Source organism: Anguilla anguilla, chromosome 9 (assembly GCF_013347855.1).
Source record: "Anguilla anguilla isolate fAngAng1 chromosome 9, fAngAng1.pri, whole genome shotgun sequence".
In the NCBI taxonomy this organism is placed as follows: Eukaryota; Metazoa; Chordata; class Actinopteri; order Anguilliformes; family Anguillidae; genus Anguilla; species Anguilla anguilla.
This window is the reverse complement of record NC_049209.1, coordinates 51,102,627-51,123,630: the sequence shown is the minus strand read 5'-3', so window position 1 is coordinate 51,123,630 and position 21,004 is coordinate 51,102,627. Positions and strand designations below refer to the sequence as shown.

Sequence of the window (21,004 nt, the reverse complement as noted above, 5' to 3'; positions counted from 1 at the left end):
CCTGTCTGAAGGAGAAACATAAAAATGGCCAGTGGTGCTGTTCCCTATATAGAGTTTTATCCGTTTGTGTTTAAGATATGGCTGAAAGGGATAGGGAATTGGAATGGGGTAGATGTGGGTGGGGGGGTTGGGGAGGGGGGAGTGGAAATTGCGCTAAAAGCCCCCCTCCCAGCCCCTTCAGACACGACCTACATGCAGCTATCACTGGAAGTGCATTAAGATCCCCTTTTATGAAGCGCTCCAGCGAAGCGCGTGGGCCGTGAACGCAACCTGGCACCCGCACGCGCCCACCCCCCTACGCGCCATAAAGTCACTTTCATAATGCTTCTTCTCTCGTCTTTCGTTTCAATCAGGAGATGGCAGCTCACAAAGATTAAAGGAGGGCTTATCTCCTTATAGGAACTGCTCGGGTCTTGCACTGGGTGAAAAACCATATAGAATTAAAATAATAGGCCTAGACAGGGACACTACACAATTTTGGCCAAATGTGAATGTTATGCCGACTTTACGCGTACTTCTGGAATGGCCACCCGTCGTTCATAGACTAACGTCTATGTTCTAATTATTCTAATTATTTTCTGTAATCGAATTCTTATTTTCCGGTGTCAACACTGTTATCGCCGCACACAGACGGGCGCCACGAAAGCTCTAGTTCAAAAGGAGAACTAGATATCACCTGGTCCACCTTTCCAAAAACGGGACGGTCTCAACCGTACTGCCTCGCACCTCCTCGCTCGGGCACGCAGGCGTGGTGAACAGTTCCGCAGGCAGGGGGCGTAAACATGGCGGAGCCAGCGGTGTCGCCCTCAGTATCACAACACTAGACCGAGACTGCACCGCTAACCGGCTGACATCAGAAGTCCACGCAGAGAGGACGAGTACGGTTCCGTTACGCGTTCAGAAATAACTGCGAGCTGGTACATTTTCTTATGCGCGTGCGGCAAGGCGGGTTGGATTCGATTGGAAAGGGGGGATTTTCTCCGCACTCTCATTCCAGACGTTTCGTTTTTTTTCTTCTTCTCTTTTGCTCCTCGATGCTTTTGCACAGTCACAGGGTGTCACACAGCAGGTGAAACAACGACCGCTTCTTCGGATTTGGGAGGAAATGTCGAGCGAGAAACCGGTGTCTGCGCCGGGTTCGGTTTCGCTCTCGGACCGAGAACCTCCCTCGGGCCATGGGCAGCAAGCGGGTGCGGGAGCAGGTGCCGGGGAGATGATGGTGTCCGGTTCGGGCTCGATGGTCCTGCCGGCCGGGGTGATCAACCCCTCGGTTCCGATCCGGAATATCAAGATGAAATTCGCCGTTCTCATCGGTCTGATCCAGGTCGGGGAGGTTAGCAACAGAGATATCGTCGAGACGGTTCTGAATCTGGTAAGAATGATAACACATCACCACGTATTTCACGCGCTCTGTGTATTTGTTGTATTTGAAATGCACCTTGCGTTCCAGAAAAGGATATTTTTTGCCCTTGTGGGTATTTTTGAAAACACCTCACAGAATTAAACAAGAAATAAAAATATTGACGCGATGTGCAACAGCGATGTTTACTAATACATGCAAGTCAATGTCTGTGTAATCGGTACAGCTGCTCCCTTTGTTTACAATGTGGTTGTAGGGCACATCAACATTGCAGTAAAATTATTATAAGGATATTGCAACAGCCATTACTATGGACGTGCTTCGTTCGGCTGCTATAACCTAGATATTTTCTTTGAAGTCGTTATTTCGAATCAGCCCATTTCAAATATTAGAAATTGATATAGATGGCAAGGGATAGCCAAGGATGCTAATTGGTTGAACTAACTTTCCCCTCTGCAGATAAAAACGTGATTTATTAACCAGCTAGCTAGCTAGCTCAATGTTCGGACTCAGCAGGCGTTACATCAGCTAAGACATTCTTTTAAGGGCGAGTTGCAGCCTTGATGTGTTTTGTTGTAGCACGGAGGCCAATATTGGAGCAAGTTTTACCCCACATTTATTTATTTTTGTTTAGTGTAATTATTCAGAGGGACGTATTTGTAAAAATGAACAACGGCGTTCTCATTTAAACATTTTGTTTGTTTTCGATGATCAGATGACGGACACGATAATAGCCAGCTCCTTTGTGATTTACATTGTTGGCGTAGCGTTGTGGATTTTAGCCTTCTGCAGCGTCAGACGAGTTGCATAAAACCAGCTGTGTTTTTTATATTAACGTTAACATGTTGTTGTAAGCGGTGCAAAAACACAAAAACGCACGTCCCGTAATGCGCACCAAAGTAATAAGTTGCCATGTCATCTGGTAAAGACCATCAGTCGTCTTGTAATTTACGGCACGGACTGGTAATAATTTAACATTTTGATATTGCGGATCCGCAAGGGGCGTTCTAACTCACTGAAGACGATGCCACACAGTGTTGTGAGAAATTTCAAGGAAATGCACGACCGTAACAGAGCAGACGTGTTTTATGTGGACGGTAGCGTTCGAATTACCGTTAACTTTTCAAGGGACTACTGGCCATGGGAGAGGGAAAAAGAACAACGTAGAATCCGGTAGTAAAAGTTTACCTGAAGATATTTTCGCCTGTATCTAAGAAGAGGAACTGGATGAGTTTCTTGCCATACACAATAATCTCAAGTAGTGTTTTCTGGAGGTCTTTTTTGTTGTCCTTACCTGGTATGGTACACACCTGTGTACCGCAAGACCTTGAAGCAGTGCTCGGCCTGCTTAGTGATGTGTAGGAATTAGGACAGTGTTAATTAAACCTACCTTTGGCGGAGGGGGGTGGTGGTGGGGGGGGTGGGGGGGGGGGGGTGGAGGTTTGCTGCAGTGCAAATAGGAACTCGGCCAATAATTTCCACATGGCTCCACACAGAGAAATTTCAGAAGAGATAGAAAAGTGGGAATGGGAATGGGGGGCGGGGGGCGGAGGTGAAATATCCGCAAGACCAGCACTTAATTGAATGTGCTGGCCCAATGCTAATGTTTTGATGGTTGAGAGAGCGGTTAATTATTCACAAGTTTTCAGAAACCGCAAACCAAGTGTCCTGCTTTATTGATTGCATCTGAATGCATCGGGGAAGCATTTGTGGCTCTTAAAAGGCGCTGCTGAATTCCTATTAATCTGGGATCCATTATTTCTGTATTGATCGTCCTTACGCGAGCTGCAGGACCAGGGGCGTAGCAAGGAATTCTGGGCCCCCTGAAAGAATATTGCTCTGCCCCCCCCCCCCCCCCCCCCCGGGACTATTTGAAATAGGTTGTTATCCGCAATAGTCATTTTTAAAAGTATGCATCCGTTAGGTTAAAATTGTCATTATGAAATTAAGTATGTTACCCGATGTCTTTCTCAAGAGTAGAGTGCGATCTAAGTGCGATCTAAAAATGGAAATGACATGATATTTCGGCATTTAGCAGGCACTAATATCCAGAGAAACTTACAGAGATTACCATTGTTATTACTTTTTAAACGTCGAAGCATTTTATAGTGCTATTTCACTGAAGCAATTCAGGTACCTTGCTCAAAGATTCTGCAGTTGGTAATCAAAACCACAGACTTTGGGTTAGCAGGCCAGTCACACACACACACTCACACACACACACACATACACACGCACACAAACATACACCCCTTGGGTCTTTAGGACAAGGGAGGAAAGATCTAGGTGAATCTTGATTCTTGTCTTTTGCTCAGTGTCCCTCACTAGAATGAGAATTTCGCATATTTCTTTTAAGCATTAAGCAGAGAAATTTACACGGCTTTAATTTATTTTTATTACAATAAATACCCAGCGGTATGAATGGTCATTTGTTACATATGGCCCATTTATGCCGCTAGATGTTTACAAAAGGAAATTCCGGTTAAGTACCAAGCTCAAGGGTATGTTCCCACGTTGTGAGAATTGAACCTGCAACCTCTTGAGTTAAAAGCCCGACTCTTTGACCATTGTGCAGTACTGCTGGAGCACCACGTGTATTTGAAAACTCCTTTCAACCTCACAACTGTCACTTCTACAGAATGCCCAAACTGGACCTCATGAAGTACGAAAGTGTGACATTTCAAAGCTCATGGAAGAAAAACGTTGTTCTTGAAAAAAATAAAATACTATGGGGATTTGTGATACTTCATCAGCTGCCCGAATGTTGTTTTCTCGGCACAAAATGGCTGAAGCATCGCTGCTTTGTCACATTTTACTGGCCCTCTTTAGACTTAAGACCTCTTTAGAATTTAAGACTTCACATGGCAGGACCATTAGGGTCCTGACACCGTGTGACACCCGTGATAAAATAGGACTCAAGATGGCCGTGATGTCACCTTTACTTGTGGAATGAAACAGTACAGGAGCATCCACCAATCACCATGCGCTTTGGTAGCAGCCAATAGGATAACTGCCAGTGGTGACTGGTGGATGTTTCTCTGGCTCCTTGCCAGTAGGCTAATTCCCCCACAGCTAGGGTGCACTGGAGGTGACATCACGCGTCACATGACCATTTTTGTTGCCCCTTGGTCCCGCGTAGAAAAATACTAAACAGGCTTCTCGGGGGAGCCGGGACGCCCCGTTTGCGTGCTCTGGACGTGTTGGCACGGCGCGGGTCTGACGCGGCTTAATCGGTGACCTAGAAAGTAGTTTTAAGGGACACTGGGCGCTCTTGTTTCCTGGGCTTGTTGTTTGTCTGAGGCTGTTGTTTGTTCCCCTGTTCCCTGAGTTTATTAGGCACTCCCAAGTTATTTATTTTTTTTCTTCCGGCGTGAGCCTCAACAACAAAGGTCCGGCCTGGCTTACCGTTACCTTGGTCTGGCACCTTTGTGAAAATTAACAAAAGCTCGACGGTACGGCGCTTAAAAAATTGTTAGCTCGCTTGACCTTCCGGTGTAATTTTCATGTGTAGCAGCGTGAGTTTGGTGAGTAATGAAACACCTATGGGTGTAATCACTGTGCAGTATGGCTGAATGAAGTTTGGAAATCACGCTTGAAAAGTATTGTTTTGGCCTTCGTCAGCATCAGCTGATGTGCGGCTGATGCTCAGGCCGGATGATGTCATGCTCAGCGGTTAGGACCCATAGGTGGCCTTCCGGGTGCCTGCGTTTATTAACTAGCGGGCTGTCACTGGAGACAGGGAGAACGTCGCAAGAGAGGCCCTCGGAGGGAAGCCTCTGTCCTCGGGCCTAACATTACAATCCTTCTGAGGACGTGTGTGTGTGTGTGTTAGTACACTTGGGTATGTGTGTGTATATGTTTGTGCCCTTTGGTGTGTGTGCATATGCACGTGTGTGTGTGTGTGTGTGTTAGTACACTTGGGTATGTGTGTGTATATATGTTTGTGCCCTTTGGTGTGTGTGCATATGCACGTGTGTGTGTGAGCATGTGAGTGTGCGCATGTGTGTGCGCTTGTGTGTGTATATGTGCGTATTGTGTATGTGTGTATTTGTATGTGTGTGTGTGTGTGTGTGTGTGTGTGTGTGTGAGCGCGCATGTGCCCATTGTCTCCTCCTGCCCTATCCGCCCCAGAGGAGCATTGCAGTGTGTGCGGAGGGTCTTGTCGATAGCTGGTCATCGATGCCTTTGCGGGCTGACTGGACACAAATACACTGAATGGCCTTATCTGTGAATTCCTCATCATCCACTCCGCACTGCAGATCTGTGAGGGAATGAACCAATCCCCTCAGCCCCAGGAGGCACGTGCAGTAGACACACAGGCCTTCCAGGTCACAGTCTGCACAGCGCGGAAAGGAGGAAGTGACCAATAGGACAGACGGAGACAGTCTTCCTCAGTGTCTTTGAGAGGAGCAACTGGCACGGGGGCGTCGCAGCAGATGTTCTTCTCCGTGTCCTCACCAATCAGAGTTCTTTGTCTCCTCGCCATTCACGTCGAAGCCTTCCAATCGGATGCGTCCTCCTGAGACATGGTGGGCGGCGTGACTTGGTACAGTGCTGTGGCGGGGGATGTTCTGCGCTCCGGGCCGTCGCTGGCTTCCGCGACGCCGAGGTCGTGTCCTCGGTACGTCTTTCCCACGTCCGCTTCCGAAGCCTAATGTTTAATTTGAGAGCATCGGTTACAGTTCATTCAGGCGGGGAATGAATGGACTTTTTAATACTTTCTGAAATTTAAGCCCGATCTCGAGGCGTACGGTATGCACAGCGTTTACAACCTTAAAATGCACACTCAACTAAATGACTAAATTAAAGGGAAAAAAAACAAGCTTACCCCCTTCCTAATCCCCCCCACCCCACCCCTTCCTCCACCTCACCCCACCCCACCCCACCCCAGCTGAGCATTTTGACCTGGGTACAAGTGATGATGCGGACGAGTCGTGAAACGTAAACAGTGATGTGCTGGAGAGCACACGGCATAAGGTTAAGGAAATTTAAATATTTCGCTGTAACTCACAATGATACAGATTGATTTTTACACATTGTAATAATTGAACCAAATCGTTGGCCTGTGAACCGACAGAGCGAACCAGAATCAATGTATCGTCTCACCCCTAGTTTCCACATCGCCGTTTCGTTGGAAGACGCGTTTATCTGCGGTGGCTTAGCGATGCTAATGGGCTTATGTTCCCCTCACACATTCTACAGGCCACTGATAACTGCTGGAATTTTTTGAAGCGGAGCAATTAAGGGGCTATGTTTAGCTGGAGGGTGAGAACAGACGCCCTGGAACCAGAGCTTTGGGGGTTTTTTTAATCATCGCGCACCCCCCCCCTCCCCCCTGCTGTTATCAGCGGGACGTGACCTGCTTCTGGAATCTTCCGTCGCCCGTGACCGCGGCGTTCCGGACCGGAGTGTGACCGTTAGCGGGTGCTGTCCGGTTGAGGTCAGTTTTTGGGGGAGTTGTAGAGCGAGTGGAGCTAGCCGCTGCCTTGGATGACTGAGTAGGACCCGTCGGAATATTCTTGCCATTTTCGAGGAAAGGTGTCTGATTGGCTGATAAATGTCTGGGACCGGTATTTTCCACTGTGGAATTATAATTCCAGATTGTGGCGACGAGATTGGCTGCGAGAGTATGTTTTATTCTGAAAGTCACTGTGGGGATATGTGCTGTTTGTTGTTATGGTAACGTGTAGCGCTTGGACGAGATCAGTCGTCAGCATTAATGCAAAGGCTCAGGCATCTCTGTCTTTTTCTCTCACTCTCCGTTTCTCGCTCTTCCTCTTTTTCCATGTCTCTTTCTCTCTCTTCCTTCTTGTTCTCTCTCTCATTCACTCACTCCCCCCCCCCCCCCCTTCTCTCTCTTGCCCTCTCTCTGGTGGTGAACTGACCTGATATGTACTGTCTGTGTGTGTGCTGGTTGGTTGTCATGGAGTCTTGGATGAGTAATTCTCTAGCCTCGAAGGCTTGGAAAGCACAATCTGCAGCAGCATGGGAGGTGGGGGGGGGGGCTGTGGGGGGTGGGCATGGGGGGGGCGGCGAGGGGGGGGGGGGGGGTTTGGCATTGCAGCGCCCCAAGCGCTCCGCTGTGCAGATGTCACTTATCGACACCCTCCTCTCCCCATCCCCAGTAACACATCTCACCGTTTCCAAGGGAACCGGTGCCCTGGGAACCGCGTCGAACTTCCCACACTAACCAAATGGTGCCTCTTCTGTTTCCGGCCAGCTGTTGCTGATGCTGGTGCTGCCGTGGCAACGGTGTGAAGGACCGGCGGTTGAAGGAGGGGTTTGTGAGGGTCAGTGGGCACATTCAATTAAAAAAATAAATAAATAAAACCATATGTGAATGGAAAAGGTTTGGGGCACGGTGCAGTATTCTGGTTTGGGGAGGGCTGTGTCTGATTGGCTGTTCTTTTTCTGTTACGGGTATGAAACCCAGTTAGCTGTCAGGCTGGGCTGTGTTCTGTCGGTCAGGCATCAGTGCAAAGATATTACTTATGCTCTTGATCCTCTTTAGGGAAATTTCTTTAGATGGTCTTGAAAAGAACGCACCTTTTTCTACTTGTTTAAAAAAAAAAGAAAAAAGATGTACTGAGTGCTACCTGGCAATTCAGCCATCTTGACCCCGAACACTCCATCGCTAGAAAGGGTCACCATTTTGTTTTTGCTTTTTTGATTTTTTTTGATTCCGTCTCTCTCTTTCCCTCTTTCTCTGAAAAGACAAATTAAAATCAGGTTTTTTTTTGTTGTTGTTGCATGGCCGTCATTGGGCATAGCATGTCCAGGGCACATAAATAACTAAACCAGCACAGTCGATACCAGGAGGAGTGAAAGAACAGGAATAATGTTAATGGAAGCTTGTATTAAAGATGTTAATTAACAACAGTAACAGCCAAGATGATAATAAAAACACCGATAACACTGTATCCAAAAATATTACCAACACTAAGAGTAACAATTTCAATAAACACAGAGGCGTTAATATGAATAATGACTACAGCGGTGGCGTTAATAAAACAGTCATAATGACTATAATAAAATGCAAAAAGCCGTAACCACGGTAACGTGAATGTCAGCAGAGGTCATGTGCTCGACGCTAGCGGCAGCGTCGATGTTAGCAGAGTCAGCTGCGCAGTAATGACGACGCTTAAGAGAGTAATGGGGTGTCACGCCGGCGCAGCGGACAGCCCTGACACCTCACACACACCGAGAAGGTCACGGGTTTGAATCCTGGTCGGGGGGGCCTGCCTGCGTGGAGTTTGCATGTCCTCTCCTTGTGTCCGGGTCCTCCGGGTTTACTCCCGCAGTGCAAATACAGACACGCAGGTTAGGCTAATTGGAGAGCCTAAGATGCCCCTAGGTGTGAGTGTGTGAGGGAATGGTGTGTGTGTGTGTGTCTGTGTGTCTGTGTCTGTGTCTGTGTGTGTGTGTGGGCCCTGTGATGAATTAACCGCTTGTCCAGGGTGTATTCCTGCCTCTGGTCCACTGCCTGCATGAAAGTAAAGTAATGATGGTGGTTACTATGGTGGTATTATTAACCCATCCGTCGTGGTGATGCGATATGGCGGGTTGCTTATTCCGCTGCCCACAGGCTTTGGCATACCGCCGCTCACTGGGACGGGTGCCGGCTCCCATCGCCTTACTCCCTCTCCTTGCCACTGAGCGTAGGAATATCCTGCGCTCCCGAGTCATTGTTCCCGTCCATGCTTCTGGGAATCTGTCATTATTCCTGTTCATGCTTCCGGGAATCTGTCATTATTCCCATCCCATACTCCGGGGAATCGGTCATTATTCCCGTTCCATACTCCAGGGAATCTCTCATTATTCCTGTCCAAGCTCCCGGGAATCTGTCATTATTCCCATCCTGTGCTCCTGGGAATCTGTCATTATTCCCAACCATGCTCCTGGGAATCTGTCATTATTTCCATTCATGCTCCTGGGAATCTGTCATTATTCCCGTCCGTGCACTGCGGAAACGCCAAGGTCAGGTCGCTGCTCACTGGGGTGCACCGAGTTGCGATAACAAAGCAAAGTCAGCAAAAAATCCACTTGGCAAAAACCCAGAGAGAGAGAGTGAGAGAGCGAGAGAGAGAGAGAGAGTTAATATAAGGGACAGTTGTGGTGTTCAGGATGGTTGCTCGGTTACACAACAGAGAACAGAGAGCTCGGCACAACCGGGTTTCGTGCCGAACGATCAATTAATTACTTCACTTACGAGGCGGCGAGCAGATGCGGCTATGCTAACAATAGCACAGAGATGATTAGGTTTACCGCTACCCAGCAGAGTCGGTGTAAACCAACAGCCCAAGTTACGTAACTTCACAGCTCTGTCAGCTGTGTGTGATCTGTTTGGAGAATGTCGAGGGTGGGGAGGGGGGTGTGGGTGGGGAGGGAGATAATTATTTGATAAGTGTTAGCGCAGAAGGCTGGCCCGAATTGTCAGCTGCATACTTGACACACTGGCGTGAGAGAGGTCTGCTGTATTTTTGGGGATGTGCTTTGTCGGGAATTGCTTCTGACGAATCACGAGCTTGTGCAGGTGGGGCTTACCATTGCAGGCTGTGATTCAAGCCGATCTTATTATTGGCTAATATCAGCGCTGGCTAGAACCTGGCAGAACCAATCAGGATGCAGGAAACTTTTTTCGCTTCCATTTTCAGTTGCTGTGGAGAGCATTTGAGGTTGAGGCTACAGAGAAGGTGGCTGACTGCTAACGGGACATTGATCTGATATTCGTGGCACACGTCGGCTCCGGTCCAGTCCTCCCTTATTTGTAAGCGTACTACAGTGGGTAATAAAGTGACTTTTAATGGCAGTCGAGTGTACAGATGTAAAAAAGTAAAGTTCAGGCCTTGTGATTTTGGAAGCCATTTCCTCCGATTGCACCGAATTGCTCTTTCATAATCTGTGTGTGAATCATCGTAAAATACATCAGCGATTAAGTGATGAAAAGCCACTCGGGGTTGACTGTGCGAGGACTACTGTGGAGTTAGAGTTTAAAAAACGCTGACTTTCTGAGACCCAGTGGTGCATCCGGTCTGTCGGGAGAACCATGTGACCAAGCCACAGATTCTTCACACGCACCCTATCCCCTCTTCTGTCCCCATTAGCCACACCCACTATCACTGTCATCCCTTGGACTTGCTTTTTAAAAGCTTCAGGACACAATAGCGGAAGGATTGCAAGGAAAAAAAAACCTTTATTTATTTGAAATATCCTGTGATACATTAAAGCAAAAACAAAAAATGTGAATTAAAATGCGACTGCATTTCAGCCCAGTGCTCTTTCACCTCCGTTATTCCACAAGGAAGAAGGTGATGAATCTCTTTTATGAGGGAGACTTGACCCCAGAAAAAAGAATTAAGGACCAAAAAGAACACTGGGATATAAACAAACAATATATGCGACGTAAATAACAATATTAACGCACAGTATGCTTAAAAAAAAAAAAACTCATCTTCATGAAGAGCATCACTTTCTGGTGGTAATAACAATGATTACAGTGCGCTCTGCGGTTTCTTATAGCCTATAGCCTATAGCCTGTAGCCACCAAGCGCATCCACAGACATCGCATGAGAAGCATCGACTCGCTTACGTGCGTGTGCATTTCTGCGATGGCAGGGGGAGGGGGGGGAGATGCGAGGATTAGTGCCGGGTTGATTCCTGTACATTAAGACTATAAATAGAGTGGGGTTTTGTTGTGGCCCAGATTCTTCTCAGTGAACCACTTCCTTTTGTAGGCAGAGAAAAAAAAAACCAGGGGGGATGCTGGGAGTTGGAGTTCTGAAAAATTACGTGAAGAGCGCATTGAAAAATAAGCCCTCTGTAGTCGCATGTAAACGTAGCACATTCGTTTCTCCGTGTGAAATTTGATCAACAGAAGGCCAGTGGTGAATTGAATGAAGTGGAACTTCCTGGGTTTGGTTGAGTTGACCCGGCAGTAAAACCACTGGCAGTGGAGGTCACCCCGGGGGCCAGGGAGTTGTGTTTATTAAGTGCGGCACTGCTGTTGAAAGTAAACAGAAATATATTTGCTGGGCAGTGCTGTTAAAGACAAATTTCAACACAATTTTGTTTAGAGGAGCATCATGTGGTCTAGTGGTTATTGCCATGTACTCTGGGACCACGGCTTAGACTAGTTTGAATTGCAGGCAGTGCACTGATATCGTACTTTGGGACATAATGCCATAGGAAGAACTCACCAGGACTTTGTCAGTCAGCTGGGTCAAGGCTCTCTTATTTGGCAAATCAGTCCTTAGCACTGTCAAAGTAAGATGGATGTGCGTAGAGAAGCGCTAGTAAAGTTTGGAGCTAACTTTTTATTTTCAGTCTTCCTTTTGGGGAGCAGTACAGCACGAAGGCAGTGCATTTCCGGAGTGCGTGTCTTTTTTCAGAGAGAGAGGGATATGGAGGGATGGAGAGAGACGAGTGCAGAGGGTAGTGAAAAGAGCCCACGATGGAGTGAGAGAAGAAGGGGAGGATGAGGGTGGAGGAGTTGTTTTCCCCCCCCCCCCTCTTTCTTTTCAAGGTCAGGCATGCTTGTGCCGTAGGAGATGCAGCGAGCGCTGGACTCGTTCAGACCCCCCCCCCCCCGCTCACCGAGATTAGCAGGGCATTTTTTTGGCCGGCTGTAATGAACAAATACTTGGCACGGGCGAACGCAGCGGCGAACGAGGCCCAAAATCACAAAACAGCGGTTCCCTTTCATTCATCTTTGTAATTAGTTCTTTAGCCCTTTCTGACCACGTGTGAAATGGCAGAATAACAGATTACTTCGCCTTGTGTACACTGGAGAAAAAAAAAAAGACTCTTTGGCCCTGTAAATCTCACCAAGACCATTTTTGTCATTTCTTCGAGAAAATATTACTTCCCTGCTTTTATTTAAATGTGTCACCCTTTATTTAATGTGTTACTTTATTGTTATTTTTTGTATTTTATTTGTCAGATCAGTAAGAAAGTTTGATCTGTAATACCCTGTAATATTTACAGTATTTTTGTAAGTTGTCTTGCCACACACCGCCATTCCAGAGTTGGCACCGCCCACTTTCCCAGAGTTCTGTGCGGCACAGCGAGAGTGAGAAGGAAATTTGCTAGATAAATGTTGAATTGCACTTAGCAGCAGGTTAAGTGTTATGATAGCACGCTGGGTTTAGCATTAGCCTTCGTGTAGACAGTTGTTCAGCTGAGTGTGAGTTGGCACCGTGGAGGAGTTTGCTGTGTGTGTGGATATGATTCCCCTTGCATGGTGCTTATTGAAGGCACTTCCCTTTGCTCTTGAAAACAGCGTGTGTCTGCTGTGAAGAGGAAATAGAAAGTCAGATGCTTGGTTCATCCCGAAACTATAACTAACGGAGATAGGATGTGAGCCCCGCTTCACACTGGTTTTTGTAATTAAAAAATTATGTTGGATCAGTTTTTCTTACTTCATACACCATTGGACCAGTGATGTAAACAGCTTGGAAATACTGAGTATTTTGTAATTGGACATTAAGAATGACTGTAGTAAAATTTATGAGAAAATTGCCAGTGAACTTTATTAAAGTATTTAAATGAGAACAGTATTTGCTGCCATGTAGACTATATGAAAATATGCTCAATTAAATTAACCCTTGTGTATTTGTTCCCTACACAGGGAAAACAGAAAAGGGCAGAATTGGCTCTTACTGAAAGCTTATCTGTGAACCTGTGTTGATTTTGTTTTAGCAAGGAATTCTGGGGGCCTGAAAGAATATTGCTCTGGCCCCCCCGTTTTTTTAATAAAACAAATAGATTTTTTTTTAAAGCTGTGCCCCCCCCCCCCCCCCCCCCCCCCCCCCCCCCCCCAAAGCTGTGGGCCTGTAGAATCCTCACCACCTTTCACTCCACTAGCAGCGGCCCTGCTTGTCAACTTATCTCGGAACATGAAATTAGTTACTCTGTTACTTTGTTGTACTCACTGGCACACTGACAACTTGGTCACTGATTTAAGAGTGTCCAAAAGTTAACATGATTTTGTCCGAAGTTCCCGGAGCTTTTGTGGAATGATCTGAATAAAAAAACGGACAGATCATTTCTAAGAAAAATGACAATTTTTGGCGATTTCCATTGTCTCCCAATTATTGCCATATGTTAATGTAACCAAAAGTAGTAATTTTAAAAGTAGTGATAAAAACAAATCCAACATTTTTTTCCCATGGTTCTATTAAGAACGTCCATTTGACATGGTTAGCAAATGCCTTAAGACTGAGAGATGACGTTGCATTAATATAGGAGCAACTGTCAAGGTGAATGCCTCAAGGACAAATTATGCAAATTTCCCCCACTTTTCAGATACTGTAATACAAAATTTTAATAATAAACCGGATGTGCGTAATGTATGTTAATCATTCCGTTTTCCAAAAAGTCCACATTATTGCAGTATATCCTTGTGCTCCGTTTCTGTAAGGAAGGCCACCGGTCCGTAAAATTACATTTTATCTCCAAAAGCAGGAATAGGAAATCAGCTCTAATGCATGGAACCTGTATCTCTGGTCAGTGGAATCCCAGTCAATGTGCAAGGGATTGTGGGAGGGATTTACTGTTATGAAATACCTCATCCACGGCAGCGCTCTGTAATAACGCAGCTTGTATGTGCGCGTAACTTTCAAACGCTCAGACGTGGCACGAGGGAAAGGTGTTCGCATTCAGAAAGCAGTGTCTTGAGGTGTCTCGTGGGCTGCAGCAGAGAGCCGCGCGCGCATGCAGAAGCGCGAACCCGCTCCCCGACATCCCCGCTAATAATTGCGTTTGAAATGCAATTTTCTGCCGAGCCGCGATTTTAATCTTGTTTGTGTCGCAGCTGCCCGGATGGTCCACGGTGCCTCTTTCAATCGAAACTTGCGCTCGCGTACTGACACCTGTGGTTTGGAGAGACATTTTTTTGTTTTGTTTCAGCCTGCTGACACTGTAGCATGTACAGTAACCGATGGAGAAGCAGACACACTGAATGCATTAAAGCAGCGCTTTCAACGCTATTTAAAGGTTCTACCGCATTACGCAATATTCCCGGATTATCGGTTTGAATTTGCATACGTGGGCCGTGTGTACCTTGTCTGAAATTCAGGGTATTTGCCTGTCGAAAATCTACAATTTTTATAGCAGAAATGCAGTATGTACCGTTTCTGTCCGTTGTTGTTGGCTAGCCCTGTTGAGGCCTCTGGTGCAGTGAATTCCAATCCAAATCATACTCAAATCAGTAACTGATGCAGGAAGAAACTTCTGTTTTTTGAGGAAAGATCTTGTTCGTTCTGTAATCCTCCCTTATTCCTGGTATTGCACTGTTTCGCTGAGTGTATTTATGGCTTCAGATTTACTTTAAAAAAAAAAAAATCACTTTAAAATCTGTTGGAAGGATGATATGTTGGCTTTTTGAATCAGAATTTCTACGAGCCTTCCGAAAGCAGAGTACGATAATCCTTTTTGTACAAAATATGGTGGATTTTGTCCCCGGCCTTCTGATATTTGGCTGTCCCAAATCCTCACCTTTCTGGAACGTTCTGTATGCTGAGGGATAAAGATGAGCCTTTTGTGGATAACTGGGGGGGGGGGGGGGGGGATAGAAATGCAATGGAAAAACAGTCTGCTATTCTCACTGCAGTGCCATTAACCTCTTTCATTCAATTGTGTCTAAATGCAATAAATGTTGGACTCCCCCATTTCTCTCTCTCCCTCTCTCTCTCTCTCTCTCTCTGGCCCCCTCTTTTTCTCCCTCTCTCTCTGGCCCCCTCTTTTTCTCCCTCTCTCTCTCTCTGTGAGTGTGTGTGTGGGGTGGTGTTTAGTGTCTGTCGGTTATGTTATTTTACTTCTTCGCTGTGCTGTTAAATGGTGTTGTTTCGTGTCACTGGGTGGGAGGGCGACACACTAACTGAAGTAAATGGTTAAACTTTAACTGTAAATGAGCCTTCCAAGAACTGCGCTGGGGAGAGACGCACAGTGCAGTCTCTCAAGACTCAGGAAAAGAAAGAAAGAAAGAAAGGGTTTATCTAAAAGGATCTAACCACACAATAACAAAAAAAAACGTTAACAGGTAGAAGACGTCAATGGTCTGAGATGAATGGGGGGAGAAGACAGGCACGAAAGATAAAGATGCACTAGGGCTTCCACTGGGAGGGAAGGAGGGAGGGAGGGAGGGGGAGAGAGTGAGTGGTAGAGAGAGGGAGAGGGAGGGAGGGGAGAGACAGGGATTGTAAATTGGTTGTAGAAATACTTTATTAAGTAAAAGACTCCTTACTCTGTATGATAACATTCATTAAAATAAAGGCGGAGAGACAATAAAAATTTACATTAGATTACATTAAACACTCACAGAAACAGAACAAAGTGAAAAAACAAAATAAAGAAAAGCACTTTAAATGGAAGCTGTAAAGTGCCATCATCATCATCCAGTGTACATAGAGCAAATAGAAAGAGAGGGTGATGGAGTGAGAGGGAGGGAGAGATGGAGAGAGGAATAGGAGGAAAAAGAGCAGGGGAAAATGTTGGAGAGAGAGAAGGATAAAGTGAGCATGTGGGAGGGATAGAAGGGAGATGGAAGGGGAAAGATTAAAAGAGATGAGGAGTGTGAGAGATGAGGAGAGAGTGAAAGATAGAAAGAGATGTGTAGAGCAGGAGAGGAAGCGAGAGAGAGAGCTGGAGAGGGAGAAAGTGAGGGAGATGGAAAGGGAGAGAGAGAGTGAGTGATGAAGAAGGAGAGAGTGATTTGTAGAGGGGGAGAGAGGTGGGAGAGATGAGAGAGAGAGTGAAAGATAGAAAGACAGAGAGATATATAGAGCAGAGAGAAAGATGGAGGAAGCAGGAAGGAGAGAAAAGCCCCATGCCAGAGATAAATGGGAGGGGGGGGAGGGAGAGAGGGGCAGGGGGGAGAGGGAGAGCTTTGAGCATCTGTTTATAGAAGAGACGGAGATCAGAAATGGTTGTCTCCACGGGTGCTTCCCCAAGCTTCAGGGTTCATCACACGGATGCCCTTAATGTATTTAACAAAGGCTCATCCGCCGCTTTGATTTCGGCTGGGCCTCCCCTCTGCCCTTTCCCCCCTCCTGCCCCCCCCCTCCTCCTGCCCCCCTCCCGGCCCTCTCCCCAGGGGTCTTTTTCAGATAATCCCCCCCCCCCCCCCCCCCCCCCCCCGAGTCCCGGGCCTGAATCGGGCGCTTGATGTCGACCCGCTTCCTGGAGAACCAGGTCTCCCTGTGGCAGATGCTTGGCCCCGCCTCCTCCCTGGAGCGGCTGACCCCACCCTGCCTCATATCCCGCAAAGGGGGGGGGGGAAAGGGTGGTTATACAAGTTTTGTAAAAAAAATAAGGGTTCTTTATGTTCCTTCACTTCGGAGAATAGTTCTCACTTAACATGGCCAAACGCTGCATCCCAGTCTCTTCAATTTTTCTTAGAAGTGAAGGTGCAGTTTTGTTCTTTGAGGCACAAATTTCCCAAATGTACCCTGAAAGAGCAGTAAAGTTCTATTTGGGTACTGGTAAGTACCTTTTGCAAGCAAAAAAAAAAAGGTACAAGTGAATTATGTATTATTGCTGGCTACGGGGCACAGTTTTACAGTGTGTAGCTAAAGGGCACCACCCTGGTGACAAGTGTTTGTACCTTTTATGGGCACTTTCTCATACCTTTTTATCCGAGAGTGCAGAATTTTTTAAAGAATGCCGGTGAATCATTTTTGTGGTCTTTAAAGAGAGCCCATTTCTGGCAGGACACAGCGTGCTGGAGGGGAGAAGAGCCAGAATGCACCAGGATTAACTGGGATGTGTTTTTTTTTTTTTTTACGGGGAGACAGACTGGAGAACGGGTCAGAGCCCTGGGTGCTTTCTCTCAAGCAGCGATTCTCCTGTAGTATACTAGTGTGTGGTGGACTGACGTGTGGAGGGGGATAGAAAAAAACGGATGTGCGCAATGATTGGGACAATGAGGATGAAAGCCGAATCGCTCACTGGTTGAAGTTCAGCCCAAATCTGTGGGGACATGGATAAGATCAGGTCTAGAGGCCTAATAAAAGACCGGTCTATGGAATAAGGCTATCAAAGACCCCTCCCCCCCAGCCCACTCCACCCCAACCCCCACAACCCCCGAAAAATTAGAATATCAATCCTTGGTCTAGGCCCATCCCTCCTTCATTCTCTTCTTTGGAGAGATCCCTCTAGAATATTCCAGAAAGGTTGTACCGCCTCAACTCCCTCCCCCCCCCCCCTCCAATGTCTGAAAGGGCAGGATGGATCAAGGAGAGGATCTGCCACATTGGAAACCCCCCCCCCCCCTTTCCCCCCAAAACTCCCCAAGGCCCTGGACAAGGTCTGCTATGGCAACAGACCACAGCAGCCCTCCTGCTCTCCATCAGTCTGCCCTTCAACAGGCTGAGGCTCATGGGAAATGGAGTTTTTGATAGAGCTGAGCCCTGAGGCTCCAACCCTACTGAAAGCACTTAGGCACCTCATGATTAAATAAAGTTAATCGGGTATGGAGCTGTGTCTCCTCTTTTCTGCAGCTCAGGTGATGTGGACTGTCTGTGACATCAGTGAGATTGGATTAAAGGGCCTTTTTTTGGAGTGCCACTGTTAAATATCTTGCGTCAATTGTAGCAATCGTTTATAATTTTTAGAGTGTTTAAAAACTGGCCAGCTTTGAGAGTTATAGCCTTACTAAAGAAAAATTGAAATTCCAATCCGGTAGACCAAACAGTTCTCTGTTCTTTAACCTTATTGTCTTTTCTGGAACGTGTTCTGAAATGCAGCCAATTGAGCACCATTTTTCATTTCAATCATTCAGGGTAATTTTTTTTCCAGTAGATATTTATTGTGCAATTATACATTTACAATACGGAAATGCGTCGTACAAAGTATAACATGGCAAAACTCAGTTGTAAATTAAAATTTTTTTTTTTTTTTACAGTCTTTCAGGGAAACATTAGTTTTATTTGAGCTTAGTTTACTGATGCTCACAGATTGAGCTGGGATGGGGTGTTGCAGCCTAATGATTAGGGAACCGCACTCAATTCCCAGGTGGGAGAGAGCAAATGAGCCTTGAGCAACTTGAGCTAAAACGCTTCGGTAAATATCCAGCTGTATACACGGATTGTGTGTAAAGCCTGTGAGCTGAGTGAGTTTCTCTGGAGGAGAGAGTCTGTTGAATGTGCAATGTGATATTCAGAGGTAACCCATCACTTGTAGCGTACTTACAGATCATCGGTCGTAAATACAGCCTGGTCCAGTGGTTTTCTGGGGTGAACCAGGGACCAGAATTGGGAGTGGGAGGAGCTAGTGATGTGGGAGTTTTTTTTTCTTCCCCCCTTTCTGATGGTTTGGGTGGTCGTATTAGTATAATGGTTAAGGAACTGGACTGGTAAACATCTGTAATTTACTTGGCTTCTAAATGACGGTTGAAAGAGCAAGGACGTTCCATTTTGCCTAATACACGTTTCCTCGATTCCTCCGTCCTCGCGTCCTTTCCTTGCGTCCTTTCCTTGCACTTTGCTCTCCTCTCTTAGCTCTCTTGGGTGGAGCTTAAGGAGCAAGGAAAGGAGACAAGGATAGGAGTGAAAGTAAGTGATTGGAATGAGCCCCAGGTCCTCCTAGCCAACCAGAGCCCTCCCTCCCCGGACGGTACTATAGGAAGTTAGCCCAGATTCCAGAGCGCAGCGAGGCGGTTTCTGAGGAGGGTTCGTGGAACGCGCTGTCGGTACACGTCCCCGCCAAAACCCCCCCCCCCCCCCCCGAAGTTCGCCAATCGCGCCTTTCCCCCTTTCCCGCTCAGCTGGGCTCTACATCTCCACTCCGTTTCGCCCGTGATCAGCTTAAAGTGCATTTTTAAGGGGGCTTGAAATTCCGAGTGGGGGGGGGGGGGGATAAGCAGTTTATTGCTTCAAAAAAATGTTAATCTTTTAATGAGGCGTGATGGAATACTGTGGGCGCTGGAAGGAAGGAAGATTGACCTGGTTGCTCGGTCGCTCTGCTGGTTGGTTGGTTGGTAGCGGCCTATTTGCATTAAAGCCACAACGGATCTGGGTTTGGGTGTTTTTTTTTGTTTTTTTTTACTGTTCTGTGTGTAGTGCACCCCATGCTCCTGCCACCCCAAACAGTGAAGAGCATATCTGGAGAAGGTTACCAGCGCCTCCCCTGCGATGATACTGCACAAACAAAATAAATAAATATTGGGACCGTGACACACTTTTTGTTGTTTTGGCTCTGTACTCCAGCACATGTGAGGTCTTACGTGCGGACTTTATTTTGAGCATATTTACATCCATATCAGGTGCTCCATGTGGGAATTACAGCCTTTTTTATAAAGTGCTTGTGCCCTTTAACTGACTTTCAGAGTCTGATTAATTCTATTCATCATGTTAAAAACAGGAAGTCTACTTTCCTGGTGGAGCAACCGGTGCATTACAAATAATGCAGTTACCGATTCAACAGGAAATGCATGACGTATTAGATGAAAGGTATGCTATGAAGATGGACGTCAGAGACCATGCAGACAGTGCTCGTTAAAATGGCAGTTATAATAAGCTTGGTAGAGGCTGAAATCAGGTGCTTTAAGGAGTGTATTGAGGGCAGTAGTAACTCACTGTTAAATAAACTGTCGGCAAGGACTGTCAGCGTTTGTTTTTGTCCTTGGTGGGATCATCCTGCCAGTTTTACTAAGGATGACTGAAGAATGTAAGACGTGGCTTTTGTCTCTGTAGGTTCTTTCTAGTGGCTTCTATGTCTGTAGATTCTTTTCGGTGTTTTTCTTTCACCGAACGCTGACAGAAGAGGGACAAACCCTCAGTCTGTCGTCGGCTCGGTTCCATCGCAGCCGGTCTCGAAATCGACCGTAGATTTATTTCAGTCCTTGCGTGAAAGCTAATTGTGATTTGCTTCTATTTCCTGCCTCACGCCTTGATCCGAACGTGTAAAAGTTGACAGTTGAAAATGTGACAGTTGGTGAGGAGCAGGAATGCCCTGTTCGAATGAATGCGAACATTCTTTTTTTTTTAGCAGCACACGCTGGATTCCGTCACCATGGAGTTACGGAGAACGAGTGGGAAGATCCCACTGAGCTGCTGGGCTGATGAGCAGCTGTCTGTGTTGGGTCTCCTTGGGCCTCTGACCTGTTTTTGTGGGGACCAAACCTTGTGATTAGTCAGACCTTGTGGGGACCCGACCTAGTGATGGTCAGAACTTGTGGGGGGGGGGTCAGATATTGTGGGGAACAGACTTTGCGGGAGCGCGGCCTTGTGGGAAATGGGCCTTGTGATTTGTGCTGGTTCTATAAGCTTTATGCCACCACCCCCATCCCGCTTGGGCTAAGACCTCCAGCTCTTGGGGCAACACGCTAGTACGGTGATGGCTGGAGCTGACAGAGTGTCCTCCGAAATTGCAGGAGGGTGCTGGAGTGGAATATTTCAGTGATCCTTCCTCTGGCTCGGCTTTGATCTGTTTTTATGAGCAGTTTCAGTCGGCGATAAAGAATAAAGAACACCGGTGCAAACACATCACGCGTACGTGGTCGCCAAGAAACATTAGCATAGTCTCGCCCGCAAACAAAATTAATTAGGCAACCCGAAGCCCCCAGAATAGAACGAGTCTACCCCCTGATTGAATTGGGCCCGTGAACATAACAGGGTGCTTGAAGTAGAAAATTAATTGGTTGATTTT

At 46.7% G+C, this 21,004-nt stretch overlaps 1 protein-coding gene across 7 annotated transcripts in view; it reads left to right on the top strand.

The window, feature by feature from the left end:
* The first annotated feature begins 748 nt into the window (after nt 1–748).
* Nucleotides 749–21,004, top strand: part of nbeaa (neurobeachin a) — a 164,596-nt gene continuing 144,340 nt past the window's right edge. For 5 of the 7 annotated variants that reach the window (XM_035433939.1, XM_035433937.1, XM_035433938.1 and 2 more), the window contains exon 1: nt 1,106–1,372. In XM_035433939.1, the coding sequence (XP_035289830.1) occupies nt 1,106–1,372 (267 nt within the window). Of the gene's footprint in view, nt 1,373–21,004 lie in introns of all 7 variants that reach the window. The other 2 variants (XM_035433942.1, XM_035433934.1) reach the window with 1 other exon arrangement.